Here is a 12,067-nt window from a genome sequence, read left to right as displayed (position 1 = left end):
GCTCTGCCCCTTGCATCTGATGTCAGATGCAGAGGGTGTGGCTATGGACACTGGGGTATGCGTGTGCTTTGTGCACACCTTCGGGGGGGGGGGCTGCCAAGATTTTGTCCCATGGCCCCTGAGGGTCACACTACACCCCTGGTAGCCAGGCAATTGTTACAGGGGACCCATTTACAATAAGGAACTGGGGAAGGTGGGTAGTGTATTACTGAGCAAATTCCAGGGAGAAGCCCTTGAAGGTTAAACTGCACCAGAAAAAGAATGCTAATTTCTTGTGATAATTTCTTCAATATATATTTTATACCTCAATCTATATAGCATGGTTATAACATCATACAGTGTCTTTTAAAAGCAAAAGTATTGGTTTGTTCTGCATACCTAGCACATACATCCATTTAAATCAAACCTCCACTCTGCAGAACCAATGAACTGGCCAGAAATAGAGGTGTTCACAGAGTTGGGGGCACCTTATAGGGAATGTGGGGACTGAATGTGGAATGAGGGGGAAATGCCTTTTCTGAAAGCTGCTTTGTAATTACTTTGTTCTCATGGAATGGGAAAGTGTCTTTGCGAAAAGAGTGAGACAGAACTCAGGTTTGCACTGGTCAAGAAATGGTTAATAGAGTTTGCAAGTGTGGAATGGAAAATTCCTTGCTGAGTTACTTATCTGCCAAGGACAGACAGGGTGGGGGAAGAGGGTACGGGTGTTGCAAACTTCATTAGCATAGGCATCGAATGATCGGCTTATTCCAAACTGCCCTGCTTCTTAGAATGTGAAAGAATCTTCTCTTAATTTGCTTATCTGTCTGCTGAAGAACCGAAACTTAGGGCAAAGTCCAGCCTCAAGGCAAACACATGTGTAAATGTAATGAATTAATTGGTCCCTCGGGCTGAATGGGGGACACCCAGCTGTGTAACAATGCCAAGGTATAAAACCCCAAGGCACTGGGTATTTGGCGCGTCTTTCCTGGTAGGCCACGAGGCACAGGAAAGAGCCACCAGCGCTGGTTTTGGTTCAATAAATGGTGACTATTGCTTCCTTCAATCATCCTTGTCTGTCTGGTTTGTGGTAACTGGGGTCTCCCAGGTAACATAAACTGGTGCCGTGACTCGGATGGTCTGCTGGTGATTTACCTGCCCATCGGTGGCTACTTGGGGGTCCCTTTCTCACGTCGTGGGAGAGCAACCCTTCGGCGCCACTTCTCCCATTGTAAGAAGGAAGGTTTTGACCCCCGCGGCGTGAGACCCAGACTCCCAAGTCCACCGAAGACGGGCGCGGAACGAGGCACACCAACGCAAGGGGTCCGGACAGGTGAAGTATTGGGAGTCCCGGGACGGGTAGGAGACCAAGGGAATAGCCCACCCTAGGTCAAGAGCCGCTGTGGGCAGAGGGCACTGCCTAAAAGCAGGACAGGCTCTGGGAGGAGGAACAAGGGAGGAGTTGGTGTGAATGTGTGCAGTTTGAAAGTTTGGTGAGTGCAGAGGGGGACCCCAAAGGGGGAAACCCACCCCGAGTGTGGCCCTGCACTGGCAGAGGCGGGACTCCTGAGTACGTTTTCTGTCCCGGCGACGGGAGGAGAGCGGAAACTGGAGGTGCGAAGTGTGAATTTGTCTGTCTAAAATCCTTTTGTGCCTCACTGCGTGGATCCCTTACCCGCCGTCCGTTTCCCCCCCCCCACTTGTCTGTTTGTTCAGAGTGTAAGAGAGCACGCCTCTGGGAAAACAATGGGAGGGGAAGGGTCGATGCTGAAGAGCTTCAAGCCAGGCTTGGGGGGGCTCTGAGGGACTTCAGGCTACAAGAGTCCCGAGAGCCAGAGGCCCAAGCCTGCCAGGACCGTGTGAAGCACTTGGGGTTCCGTATCCCCAAGGCCAGTGGGAATTAGGAACACGGTAGGAAGGAGGCAGTTTGCTCTCTCCCCCAACTCAGAAATCAGGAAGGCAGGAGATTATGGGATCATCATGATCCTGGCCAACTGAAGATGTTAGTAACCCAGAAGGTGTGGAATATAGTACAGGGGACCCAGGCTAAACCCCTACATAGGTACCAGGTTGGTCCCTGAGACCAAATGCCCTCCCCCATGGCTCAGGAGCTGTTGCAAGCAACAGGCAACCCTCTGAGTAGCCATGAGGGCAGAGGCCCAGGCAAGCAGGCTGGGACCATTTGCCCAGCAGAGATGGAGGTAAATCTCAAGAGGAGAAGTGCAAGTTGCAGGAGATTGGCACAGATTCACTTGGAAAGGTGCAGAGAGGTAGAGACGTTTCCGGAGGTTTATTTGGTGCATGTGATGTAAAGGCTGGTTAATTGTTGAAAGGCAGATGGAAAGAGGCTGGTTTAAGGAAAGGAAAAGGAAAAGTGTGAAGTACTGAAGGTTTGGCATGTTGTTTGGAGTTGCTTGTTGTGAAGCCAGGAAGGTAGTGTTTGGGTGGTTGTAGGACAAGGAGGGACAGACAGAAGGTGGAGAAGCAGGGTTGTAGGAGAGCAGAGAAGGAAAGCAGCAGATAGGGGAGAGGAGATAGAAAGGAAGTGGAAGGCGTGGTGGGACGGGAAACCGGAGGCCACCAAAGTCCTGATAGCGCAGGACGAAGCCGGGAGCCTTCCAGTAGGCTTGGGCAGAGAATGCCCAAGGAAAGGCTCATGGCCAGAGACAAAAGGTTAACTTTTGGCGGCCACCACTTCAGAAGGCATGGGTAAGTTGAGCAGGAGAAGGAACAGGTCAGGATAGAGAGGAGGGTCACAGGGAAGGGAAGGAGTGCCCCACGAGAAACCGGAAACTCCTGCCTGGGAGGTCGGTGGTCACAACAAGTCTGGCAGAAGGATGCCACAGGGACAGGTGTTGGAAGACCAGCATCACAGGGGCCCCCGAGAGGCAGGAGCCAGGAGACTTTGTCAGCCTGGCCTCCCCAAGGAGGGCGAGGACAAACCGGTTACCATCAGCACAGGGGGCCAGAAGATGAGACACAGTAAGGAGATCTTCTGCCTGCCCAAGGTTGTTTGGTGTACCCAGCAAGTGGCTGTTATGCACTGCAGGGGCTACCAAAGGGGGGATGGCAGGAAGGCACAAGGCAACAGGAGGGCTGACCAGGCAGCCCAAAGAGTGGCTGAGGGTCTGCAAGCAGATCCAGCCCGACAGGGGATCCTGTTGTCCAAACTCACAGATCTCTGGGACTCACAGCACCCAGAACACCCAGAGGATGAAACCAGGATGGCTGAGTCACCAGCCAGGGACCAGGGCTGGTCCTTTCAGCCAGACAGCAGGCAGGCAATGCCCAGAGGGTTGGGACACACTTTGGTAGAACACTACCATCAGTCCACCCACAGGGGAAGAAATGGCCCCGCAAGGCTACTGCAGGAATCCCTACATGTCTGCAACATGTCTACTTAGGGGAAAAAAGCTTGTGCACGTTACGAGACATGTGCCAGGATAGGAGCCCGTTATGCTCCTTGGGGCTCAGGTAGTAGAGGCAGGCCTAATTGAGTATATCCAAATTGACTTACTGATTTCCCAGGGCAGGGACAGTTCACCAAGTCCCTGCATCTGCTCACACCAACCCGGGGTGTTGACAAAAGGGAAGTTTTCAACGGAATGAAAAGAATGTTGATTTATAGACCAGTTTGCTAGTGACTGTGTTTTCTTGGGGTTTCTTTGTTCCGCTTGACTGGTTAACTTGCTCATGGGTTAAGCCCTAAACAGACTTAAATGTTATATCACAGTTTATTTTGTTTAAATGCAGTTTGAAATATATAGCTGTTTATTTTGTTGTGTTTTTAAAATGATATTTAAAATGTGAACTTCCCTGTTTTCCATCAAAAATGTTTGTTTAAATGTTAACTGTGACTGATGCTAATTTCAGGGGAGCTGTGGGTGTGTATATGTGTGTATGTTTCTATGGGTGTCCAGAGATGCTTCTGTGAAGATTCTGTTCCTGAGAACTTTATTTCTGTTCAGTTCTGTTTCTATTAGGCTTTGTGTGAAATTCCACGTTTTGATAAAATGCAGAGGGTATTCTGCCTTTCTGCCTATTTGTTTTGCTGATGGGTGTTTTTTTTGTCATATATGTGAGAGTGTTTTGGTAATTTGCTATATAGAGGCTAGGTTGTATATATATGCTGAAGAAAGGGGGAGTTCTGTCCACTCCATTCTCCCAAATGTCTGATTGTGTGTGTCCTTGTCATTCAGATGCAATTGTTTTAGCCAAATGTGATTTTATACTGTAGTATTGGCTTATGGTGATTTCCTTATTACAAACTTGTAATACTTTCTTGAGCTAAAGGGAGCTTGGAGAAAAGTTCTGTATTAATGTATACTTTTAATTTTCTTTACATTTTCTGTATGGCCTATGGCTGTAATGAAATTGCTTGACTAAAAAGAGGGGGCTCTTAGATTCCTCTAACTCTGTTTCAGTTGTTTTTGTATAGACTGTACATGGAAAAGTGTTTCCAACATGCAAATGCTAAATTATGACTGGAGTGTAGTCTCCTCACTCCCAATATTGAGTGAAAAGGAAGATCTCTGAACAGCAACTTGTCATTGTGGGTAAGAAGGAAAAGAGATTTTAAGTCAGATAGTCAAATGCAGTTATTGTTTTATATTTTTGTAATATGTATGAAATGTTTCTGCTAATTGATTTTGCTGTAAACTATTATCAATGGGTCTGAGGCTTCAAAATTTATAAATTCGTCCCACCGCCAGCCCTGCTTTGCCTTCACAGCAACTGGATCTTGAAATTCCAGATCCCAGACATGAGATTTGGTGAAAGGAATTTTGTTTTGCCACTCCTGCAAGTGGAAGGGAGTTCCACAAGACTGGTTTGCATGTTATCTGGAAAACCTCCCAGTTTAATAGGAATCAAGTTTGTGTGTTGTCGTACAATCCGTACCCTGTTTTCACAGCTCCTGACTAGAGATTGGATAATGACTGTGTTTATCACAGGCTTCACTCCTCGGCGAAACTATGGACATTTTTCTTGATGCTATCTTTTAACTAGGAAGCCTGTTTGTTTCATGAGACACTGGACCTCACGTAAGGGGTTTTGATCCTGTTTCAATAGGTATAGTATTTTTCTTGGGGGGCAAGGACTGTTTCTTTTATAGGTTTTTCTGAGGATATTGTTGCCCTACCAAGCTTGCTAGTGATGAGGCTGAAGATGGAGAGCTGGAACACTACCTACACGTGGCTTAGATGGGGGCAGTTAAAATCCCAAAGGCCAGATGTCACTGACGAATCATGAAGTCAGATACACTGGATGGAGATTGATTGCCCTGACAGAAGTCTGTAAGTATGTAGGCAGCCAACGTAGTGGTTAGAGTGGTGGACTAGGACCAGGGAGACCTGAGTCTGAATCCTCATTCGACCACACTGCTGGGTGACACTGGGCCAGCTATTTAAACGGCCTGGCCTGCTTCGAAGGGTTGTTGTGAAAGAGCAGACTTATGCAGTACACCGCTCTGGACTTTTTGGAGAAACAGCTGGATATTCGAGCACTGGAGCTTATGTTGTGGCCTCTCGAGAGACAAGACTGTTTGACCTGTCGGATTTTAATGCCTTTACAGTCAACAAACCCACAAGGGGGTATGGATGTGAACATTATTATTTTCTCTTTTTGATTTTCATTGTTTTTGCCTCCTGCTCAGGATTGCTCATCAGGTGAAGTAAATGAGGACATTATCTTCTGTTTTGGACTTCGGGGGGAGAAAAGAGGGCAAGCAGGAAAACAAAAACATAAATTGGAAAGAAAATGCCAAAAGATCAAATTGAAAATAGCCTCAGGTTTATTTATTGTATTGGGCTACTCAGGAACTCAGTTTCAGCATGTTGTCCCTACCCAGGGGAGGGAAATTGGTAAAACATGCATCTGTCTTTTATTTCTAGCATAAGCAGGATTGCCTTGAACTGTCTCTCCCGAGAGGGATGTCTTTCTGTTACAGACCAAAGCAGTGGTCAAGTGAAAGGAAGGGGAGCCTTCAGAGGATCGGCAGTGTGACAGACTGGGACTTATGGAATTGGCTCACTGGATCTAAACTGGCTGAAATCTGCGTTTATGATCTTTCCTATTGTTGTGTTAATACTGCTACTGTTGCCCTGCATAATACTATGTATAACCAGTGCTTTGCAATCCACTATCTCAGCGATAGTAAGAAAAGAAACTGCTCCCCATATAATGGCTATGTACCTCAGGAAGAGAAGCCATAAAATGGCTTCTAAGGGGGGAAATGTGGAATGAGGGGGAAATGCCTTTTCTGAAAGCTGCTTTGTAATTACTTTGTTCTCATGGAATGGGAAAGTGTCTTTGCGAAAAGAGTGAGACAGAACTCAGGTTTGCACTGGTCAAGAAATGGTTAATAGAGTTTGCAAGTGTGGAATGGAAAATTCCTTGCTGAGTTACTTATCTGCCAAGGACAGACAGGGTGGGGGAAGAGGGTACGGGTGTTGCAAACTTCATTAGCATAGGCATCGAATGATCGGCTTATTCCAAACTGCCCTGCTTCTTAGAATGTGAAAGAATCTTCTCTTAATTTGCTTATCTGTCTGCTGAAGAACTGAAACTTAGGGCAAAGTCCAGCCTCAAGGCAAACACATGTGTAAATGTAATGAATTAATTGGTCCCTCGGGCTGAATGGGGGACACCCAGCTGTGTAACAATGCCAAGGTATAAAACCCCAAGGCACTGGGTATTTGGCGCGTCTTTCCTGGTAGGCCACGAGGCACAGGAAAGAGCCACCAGCGCTGGTTTTGGTTCAATAAATGGTGACTATTGCTTCCTTCAATCATCCTTGTCTGTCTGGTTTGTGGTAACTGGGGTCTCCCAGGTAACATGAATGTCAGTATCTTTTCCTGTTAAAGGGAAGCTTTAAATTCCACATTTCCTCTCATTCTTTCTTCCTTTAAATATATATATATATATATATATCTATATATATATATATAGATATATATAGATATATAGATATATAGATATATAGATATATGACAAAGCAGCACTATTCTTTTATGAATACAACACAATGGGAAGGAATAAGAAATTGAAGCTGCTTCCCATAGGAAAAGAAACTGACATTAGGGAAAACTATTCAGCACTAACCCCTCTCAGGCTGAATAAGGAAAGCATGAAACGGGCAGCTTTCATTTTATTAACCTTGGAAAATAAATAGAACTAATTTCTGAGTAAATATTATAGAAAGATTTTTGCCATGAGGAAAGGCATTGTCAGATAATCCTATATTAAAATTTTATAATACCATATTACTAATTTTATAATATTAAATTAAAATTTTTAAATGTTAATGTGTTTTTATTTTCTCTTTTTATGTTTTTAAAGTGTTCTATATTTTAGGTTTTAATTCTGTAAACCGCCTAGAGATTTCGATATTAGGTGGTATATAAATACAATAAACAGACAAACAAATAAATACATAAATAAATAATAAACAATATATTAAACATTATATTTATATTTATTGTTGCATTATATTGAGTTCCTTCTGTTTTAATTCCACTTCCAGCTAGTTGCAGAAAAGCAATATCTCAGCAGGGTTAAAGGGCTCTTGGATGGAAGCTACCCTGGACGGAAAAGTGGAATCTGGTTGACAGCGAGAGAGATGGAGACAGAAGCTGGCAGCTTTTCAAAATAGGCCTTAAATAGCTCTCCAAGTCCCAAAGCTCTTGTGTAAACACTATTCCCCTAGTATGTAGATAAGTGCTGTGCAGCTTGGCTAAATTTGTCTCTTGCTGCCTCCATTCCAAATCAAATGGTTGGGCTTCTCTTTGGCTTGCCAACTCCTCCCAATTTCAAATCAACCCACAAAAAAACAGCACTCTAGACTGCAGTGGCTGGTACCCTATTGCTTTGCTGGAGTGAAGACTTGGGCCAGCCTCTTATTGGACTCCAGAGAAGACTGTTCAAATCAAACGCACAGTCAGCCAAGACCAGAAGGCTCTGGATGCATTGCTGCTTGGGATCATTGAAACAGACACTTCCTCCTGGGCCTTGCAAGCTAAAGGCTGCTACTATTTGGTGCCTCCCCTGTTAGCTTTGAGTTAACTAGTCTTGCTGGAAATTTCTTAAACACAAATTCCTACAATTATTTTTGTGTGAGGATGTTGTTAGATTACAAGAGTAGTTTTTCTGTTTAAAAAGGCACATAACCAAAATCAAAGTCATCATGCTTTATTGATTTTACACTTCAAAATTATGATCACAATTGGGAGCTATGACTCAGTTCTGGAACATAAATTTGTAAGAGGGGGGGAAAGCACGTGTAACAAAATTGGTCATTACTGTACCAGCCTGAACCCATAACAGCCACCCAGGTTGAATCATCCACAGCACAGCAAAGATAAAAACCCCACCATGTATAAAAAGAAGTTTATCTTTCAATGCAAGTTCTCTCATTAATTAGTAATTAAAATCATGACATTAACAGCATGGCAATAAGACTGGTGAAAGTGAAAGGGTTAAGTGCTACATGAATATTCATCACAGATCTTAAGCCTGGCAGTCAGCCAAAGACACTCTTTGCAGGCCCTTCTTTAGGCTTATCAAAGACGGTTTCTCCTCCTGTGCGGTCTCGGCTGAAAACAGACGGTGCAGCAGAGCCTGCTTGCTCTGGAAAAAGAACAGGAATAAATTAATACTTCCGCTAGAATGATCTGCATGCAACAGCAGCTGTGGAAAGGGAGGCACAATACGATATGTGTACATAGAAATGAGTACATAGCATACTCTTAAAAGGCACTGTTCAATGTCAAAATGTTCACTGTGCCCAAAGCTGTTGGATATTGGAGGTCACACACAAATGCATTCGAAAAAATACAGTACATTAGTTTAAAACAGGATACTGCATCTTGGTTCAGAAGGCTCTTTTGCTGAGAAGATAGATATCATCTTCAATCTCTAGTATCTCCAGTACACTACTGCTTGGGCCAGCAGTATTATATTTTCCACTTAGAGCTTATATAGATCTTTTTGGGAGGTGTAAAAAGATAGCGCTTTAGCAGCCCTAGCCTAATCTTGTAATCGTAGATTAGGAGCACAGAACAAACCTGGGGAGGGGAGAACCTTGCTGCAGTGAAGACAAGGCTGGTTGCTTTTTAAACAAGTTGTTATATTATTTTATTATTTTTTTTTACATTTATATCCCGCTCTTCCTCCAAGGAGCCCAGAGTGATGTACTACATACTTGAGTTTCTCTTTTACAACAACCCTGTGGAGTAGGTTAGGCTGAGAGAGAAGTGACTGGCCCAGAGTCACCTAGCTAGTATCATGGCTGAATGGGGATTTGAACTCGGGTCTCCCTGGTCCTAGTCCAGCACTCTAACCACTACACCACGCCGGCCCTCCTTATAGTAAGAACTAATCTATCTACTTTCCTTTCTCATTCCCTACAACTAAATTTGGTCCAAATTGGTTAGGCAGTTCACAAGTTAGCCCATTTGTGCAAATATTTATGCTTCTGCCATCTTGAACTGGGATGGGTGACATCATCGCAAACTACACCATTGAGGTGTCCCTACAAAATTACAACTATGTGTCCCAATTTGGTTCATATTGGTCCAGGCATTGCAAAGTTGATGTGGGGCGGGGGGACACATGGACCAACACAGGCACAGAATTCTGAGTGATCACATAAGCTTACTGGAAAGTAGGCTAAAAATCAATAAACGTTGTGTGTGTGTGTGTGTGTGTGTGTGAGAGAGAGAGAGAGAGAGGGGGGGGGTGCTGTAGTGTTCAACTGGCTTGGCACACAGCTGTCTGAGAAAAAAGAAATGGAAATGTCCCTTGAATGGCAGTGCATTGTTGCAGGGGAAGGAATGACCTTGCGAGAGGCAGGGTTTGCTTGGTTTCTGAAGGGCTACATGGTTAAAAAGGCAGGTGCTCACATTTTAGCAATAGCAATAGCAATAGCAATAGCACTTACATTTATATACCGCTTTATAGCCAGAGCTCTCTAAGCGGTTTACAATGATTTAGCATATTGCCCCCAACATTCTGGGTACTCATTTTACCGACCTCGGAAGGATGGAAGGCTGAGTCAACCTTGAGCCCCTGGTCAGAATTGAACTTGTAACCTTCTGGTTACAGGGCGGCAGTTTTACCACTGCACCACCAGGGGCTCTTCGTTTTGTCAACATTAGACATTTTAAAGCCTGCTAAGCATTAAACTAAACTAGCTGAACCCGCACAGAGCATCTGTGCGGTAGCTCACTTCCTTTTTGGGGTTAGTTGGGACAATTTGTTTGACTGGTACCCCCGCGCCCCTCTCGCTCGCGCTGTCTCTCCCCCCGCGCCCCTCTCGCTCGCGCTGTCTCTCCCCCCCGCGCCCCTCTCGCTCGCGCTGTCTCTCCCCCCCGCGCCCCTCTCGCTCGCGCTGTCTCTCCCCCCCGCGCCCCTCTCGCTCGCGCTGTCTCTCCCCCCGCGCCCCTCTCGCTCATGCTGTCTCTCCCCCCTGCGCCCCTCTCGCTCGCTAGAGTCTGCGGCCACCACTGGTCGCCAGGCCAGGCCCACCAGCGTGGGCCAGCCAATTCTCCTCCTCCTGGGTGTGCCAGCCAATCAGGCGCCTCCGCAGACCAGCCAATCAGCTGGGCTGCCAGGACGCATTTTCCCCAGGCACACCTAGGAGAAATATATATACAGATGTTTTAAAGGCTGCACTTGTTTAGAAAAGGAAGGGGAAATTGCAGAGAGAAACAGCTGCTGCCAGAAGAAAATTATATGAAGAACTCTGTCCTGTGATTTCTTTGTGGTATCTGAAAAGGAACTGGTGTGTGTGTGTGTGTCTCAAACAGCAAGTTGTTGCACAGCAGAGAAGTAACCTGCCTAGGGTGCAAGAGGTTGCTGGTCTGAATCCCCACTGGTGCGTTCCCCAGACTATGGGTAATACCTATATCGGGCAGCAGTGGGATATAATGTGGGAGGAGGCAATGGTAAACCCCTCCTGTATTCTACCAACAACCACCGCAGGGCTCGCTGGGTGCCAAGAGTTGAAATTGACTTGATGGCACAACTTTTCCTTAGGAGTGCAAGGCAAGGCTTTGTTACAAGGACCCTTTTCTGCCACAGATCCCTGTACTGGCTGTAGGAACTGAAGAAGATCAGGACAGGCATAGTGAGGCTTTTGTACATGGGTTGCCTGGTTATCTGCCTTACTTGGGAACTAATCTTGATTATTTTATTCTGCTGTGCCTTTCCCATAAATCCCATGGCTTTATAATCTTAACAGGACAAATGAAAATGATATCTAAATGACTTCCTGAACAGTTATGAACATTCTCCAGGATATAAGGACACACATTTCAACCTACATACCCCTAGGCTGAAATTACAAGGAAACAGATTTAGACTACACGTTAGGAATGATTTCCTAAGGGAAAGAATTGTTGAACAGTGGCCATGTCTGTGTCATGCAATGATGAGCTCTTCTTTTCTAGAGGCTTTCAAATCGTGGTCAGGGATGCTATAGGAGTTTCCTGCTGTAATGGTCAACCCTCCCCTCCCCTGAAGAGTGAACCAGAAGTGAACCCTGTCCTGACTGACAGGCAATGAACTCTGGGGATCAGCCATTCAGCACACGGTGATTGGGACCTAGAGGGCCTGGCGGCAGGAAATGAAGGCTGTCTTTGAGTTCAGTTGGAGCCAGGCAGGGAGAACAACAGGTTGCCTGGCCAGGCAATGGCAACAACCAAGATAACTGCAGGGGCCTGAAGTCTTTGCCATGGATTTGGTGAGTTCAGGAAAGAAGCCAGGGCTTTGGGGAAATGTTTAGCAAGGGAACAGTTTCATTAGCTAACTCACATTAGATTTCTTTCTTTGCTATGCAAATACTTACAACTGGTTTAATGTGTTTTTATTTGTAATGTAACAAATCAAGGCAAATTGAGCCAATGCCCTTTTCCAACTAGGGCATTGTAAAAGTCTCTGTAAACTCTCAAGGGGGCTTTTTGTATTTTCTTGCATTTATGTTCTATGCAACTGGGTAATCACGATTTTTAATACATGCCACACCAATATCATCTGGGGGTGCTTTTTGAAGTATTCTTGTAGTTACTGAGTGTTCCTTTTACCTGTAGCT

The 12,067-nt window shown here is 45.3% G+C and overlaps 1 protein-coding gene across 2 annotated transcripts in view; it reads right to left on the bottom strand.

Moving 5' to 3' along the window:
• Positions 1-8,150: 8,150 nt before the first annotated feature.
• Positions 8,151-12,067, bottom strand: part of LOC128343421 (musculoskeletal embryonic nuclear protein 1) — an 82,782-nt gene continuing 78,865 nt past the window's right edge. For both annotated transcript variants that reach the window (XM_053292433.1, XM_053292432.1), the window contains one exon: positions 8,151-8,604. In XM_053292433.1, the coding sequence (XP_053148408.1) occupies positions 8,498-8,604 (107 nt within the window). In that variant the 3' untranslated portion in view covers positions 8,151-8,497. The remainder of the gene's footprint in view (positions 8,605-12,067) is intronic.

Source organism: Hemicordylus capensis, chromosome 2 (genome assembly GCF_027244095.1).
Source record: "Hemicordylus capensis ecotype Gifberg chromosome 2, rHemCap1.1.pri, whole genome shotgun sequence".
NCBI lineage: Eukaryota > Metazoa > Chordata > Lepidosauria > Squamata > Cordylidae > Hemicordylus > Hemicordylus capensis.
The sequence above is the reverse complement of the archived record's forward strand: the minus strand, read 5'-3'. Positions and strand labels throughout refer to the sequence as shown.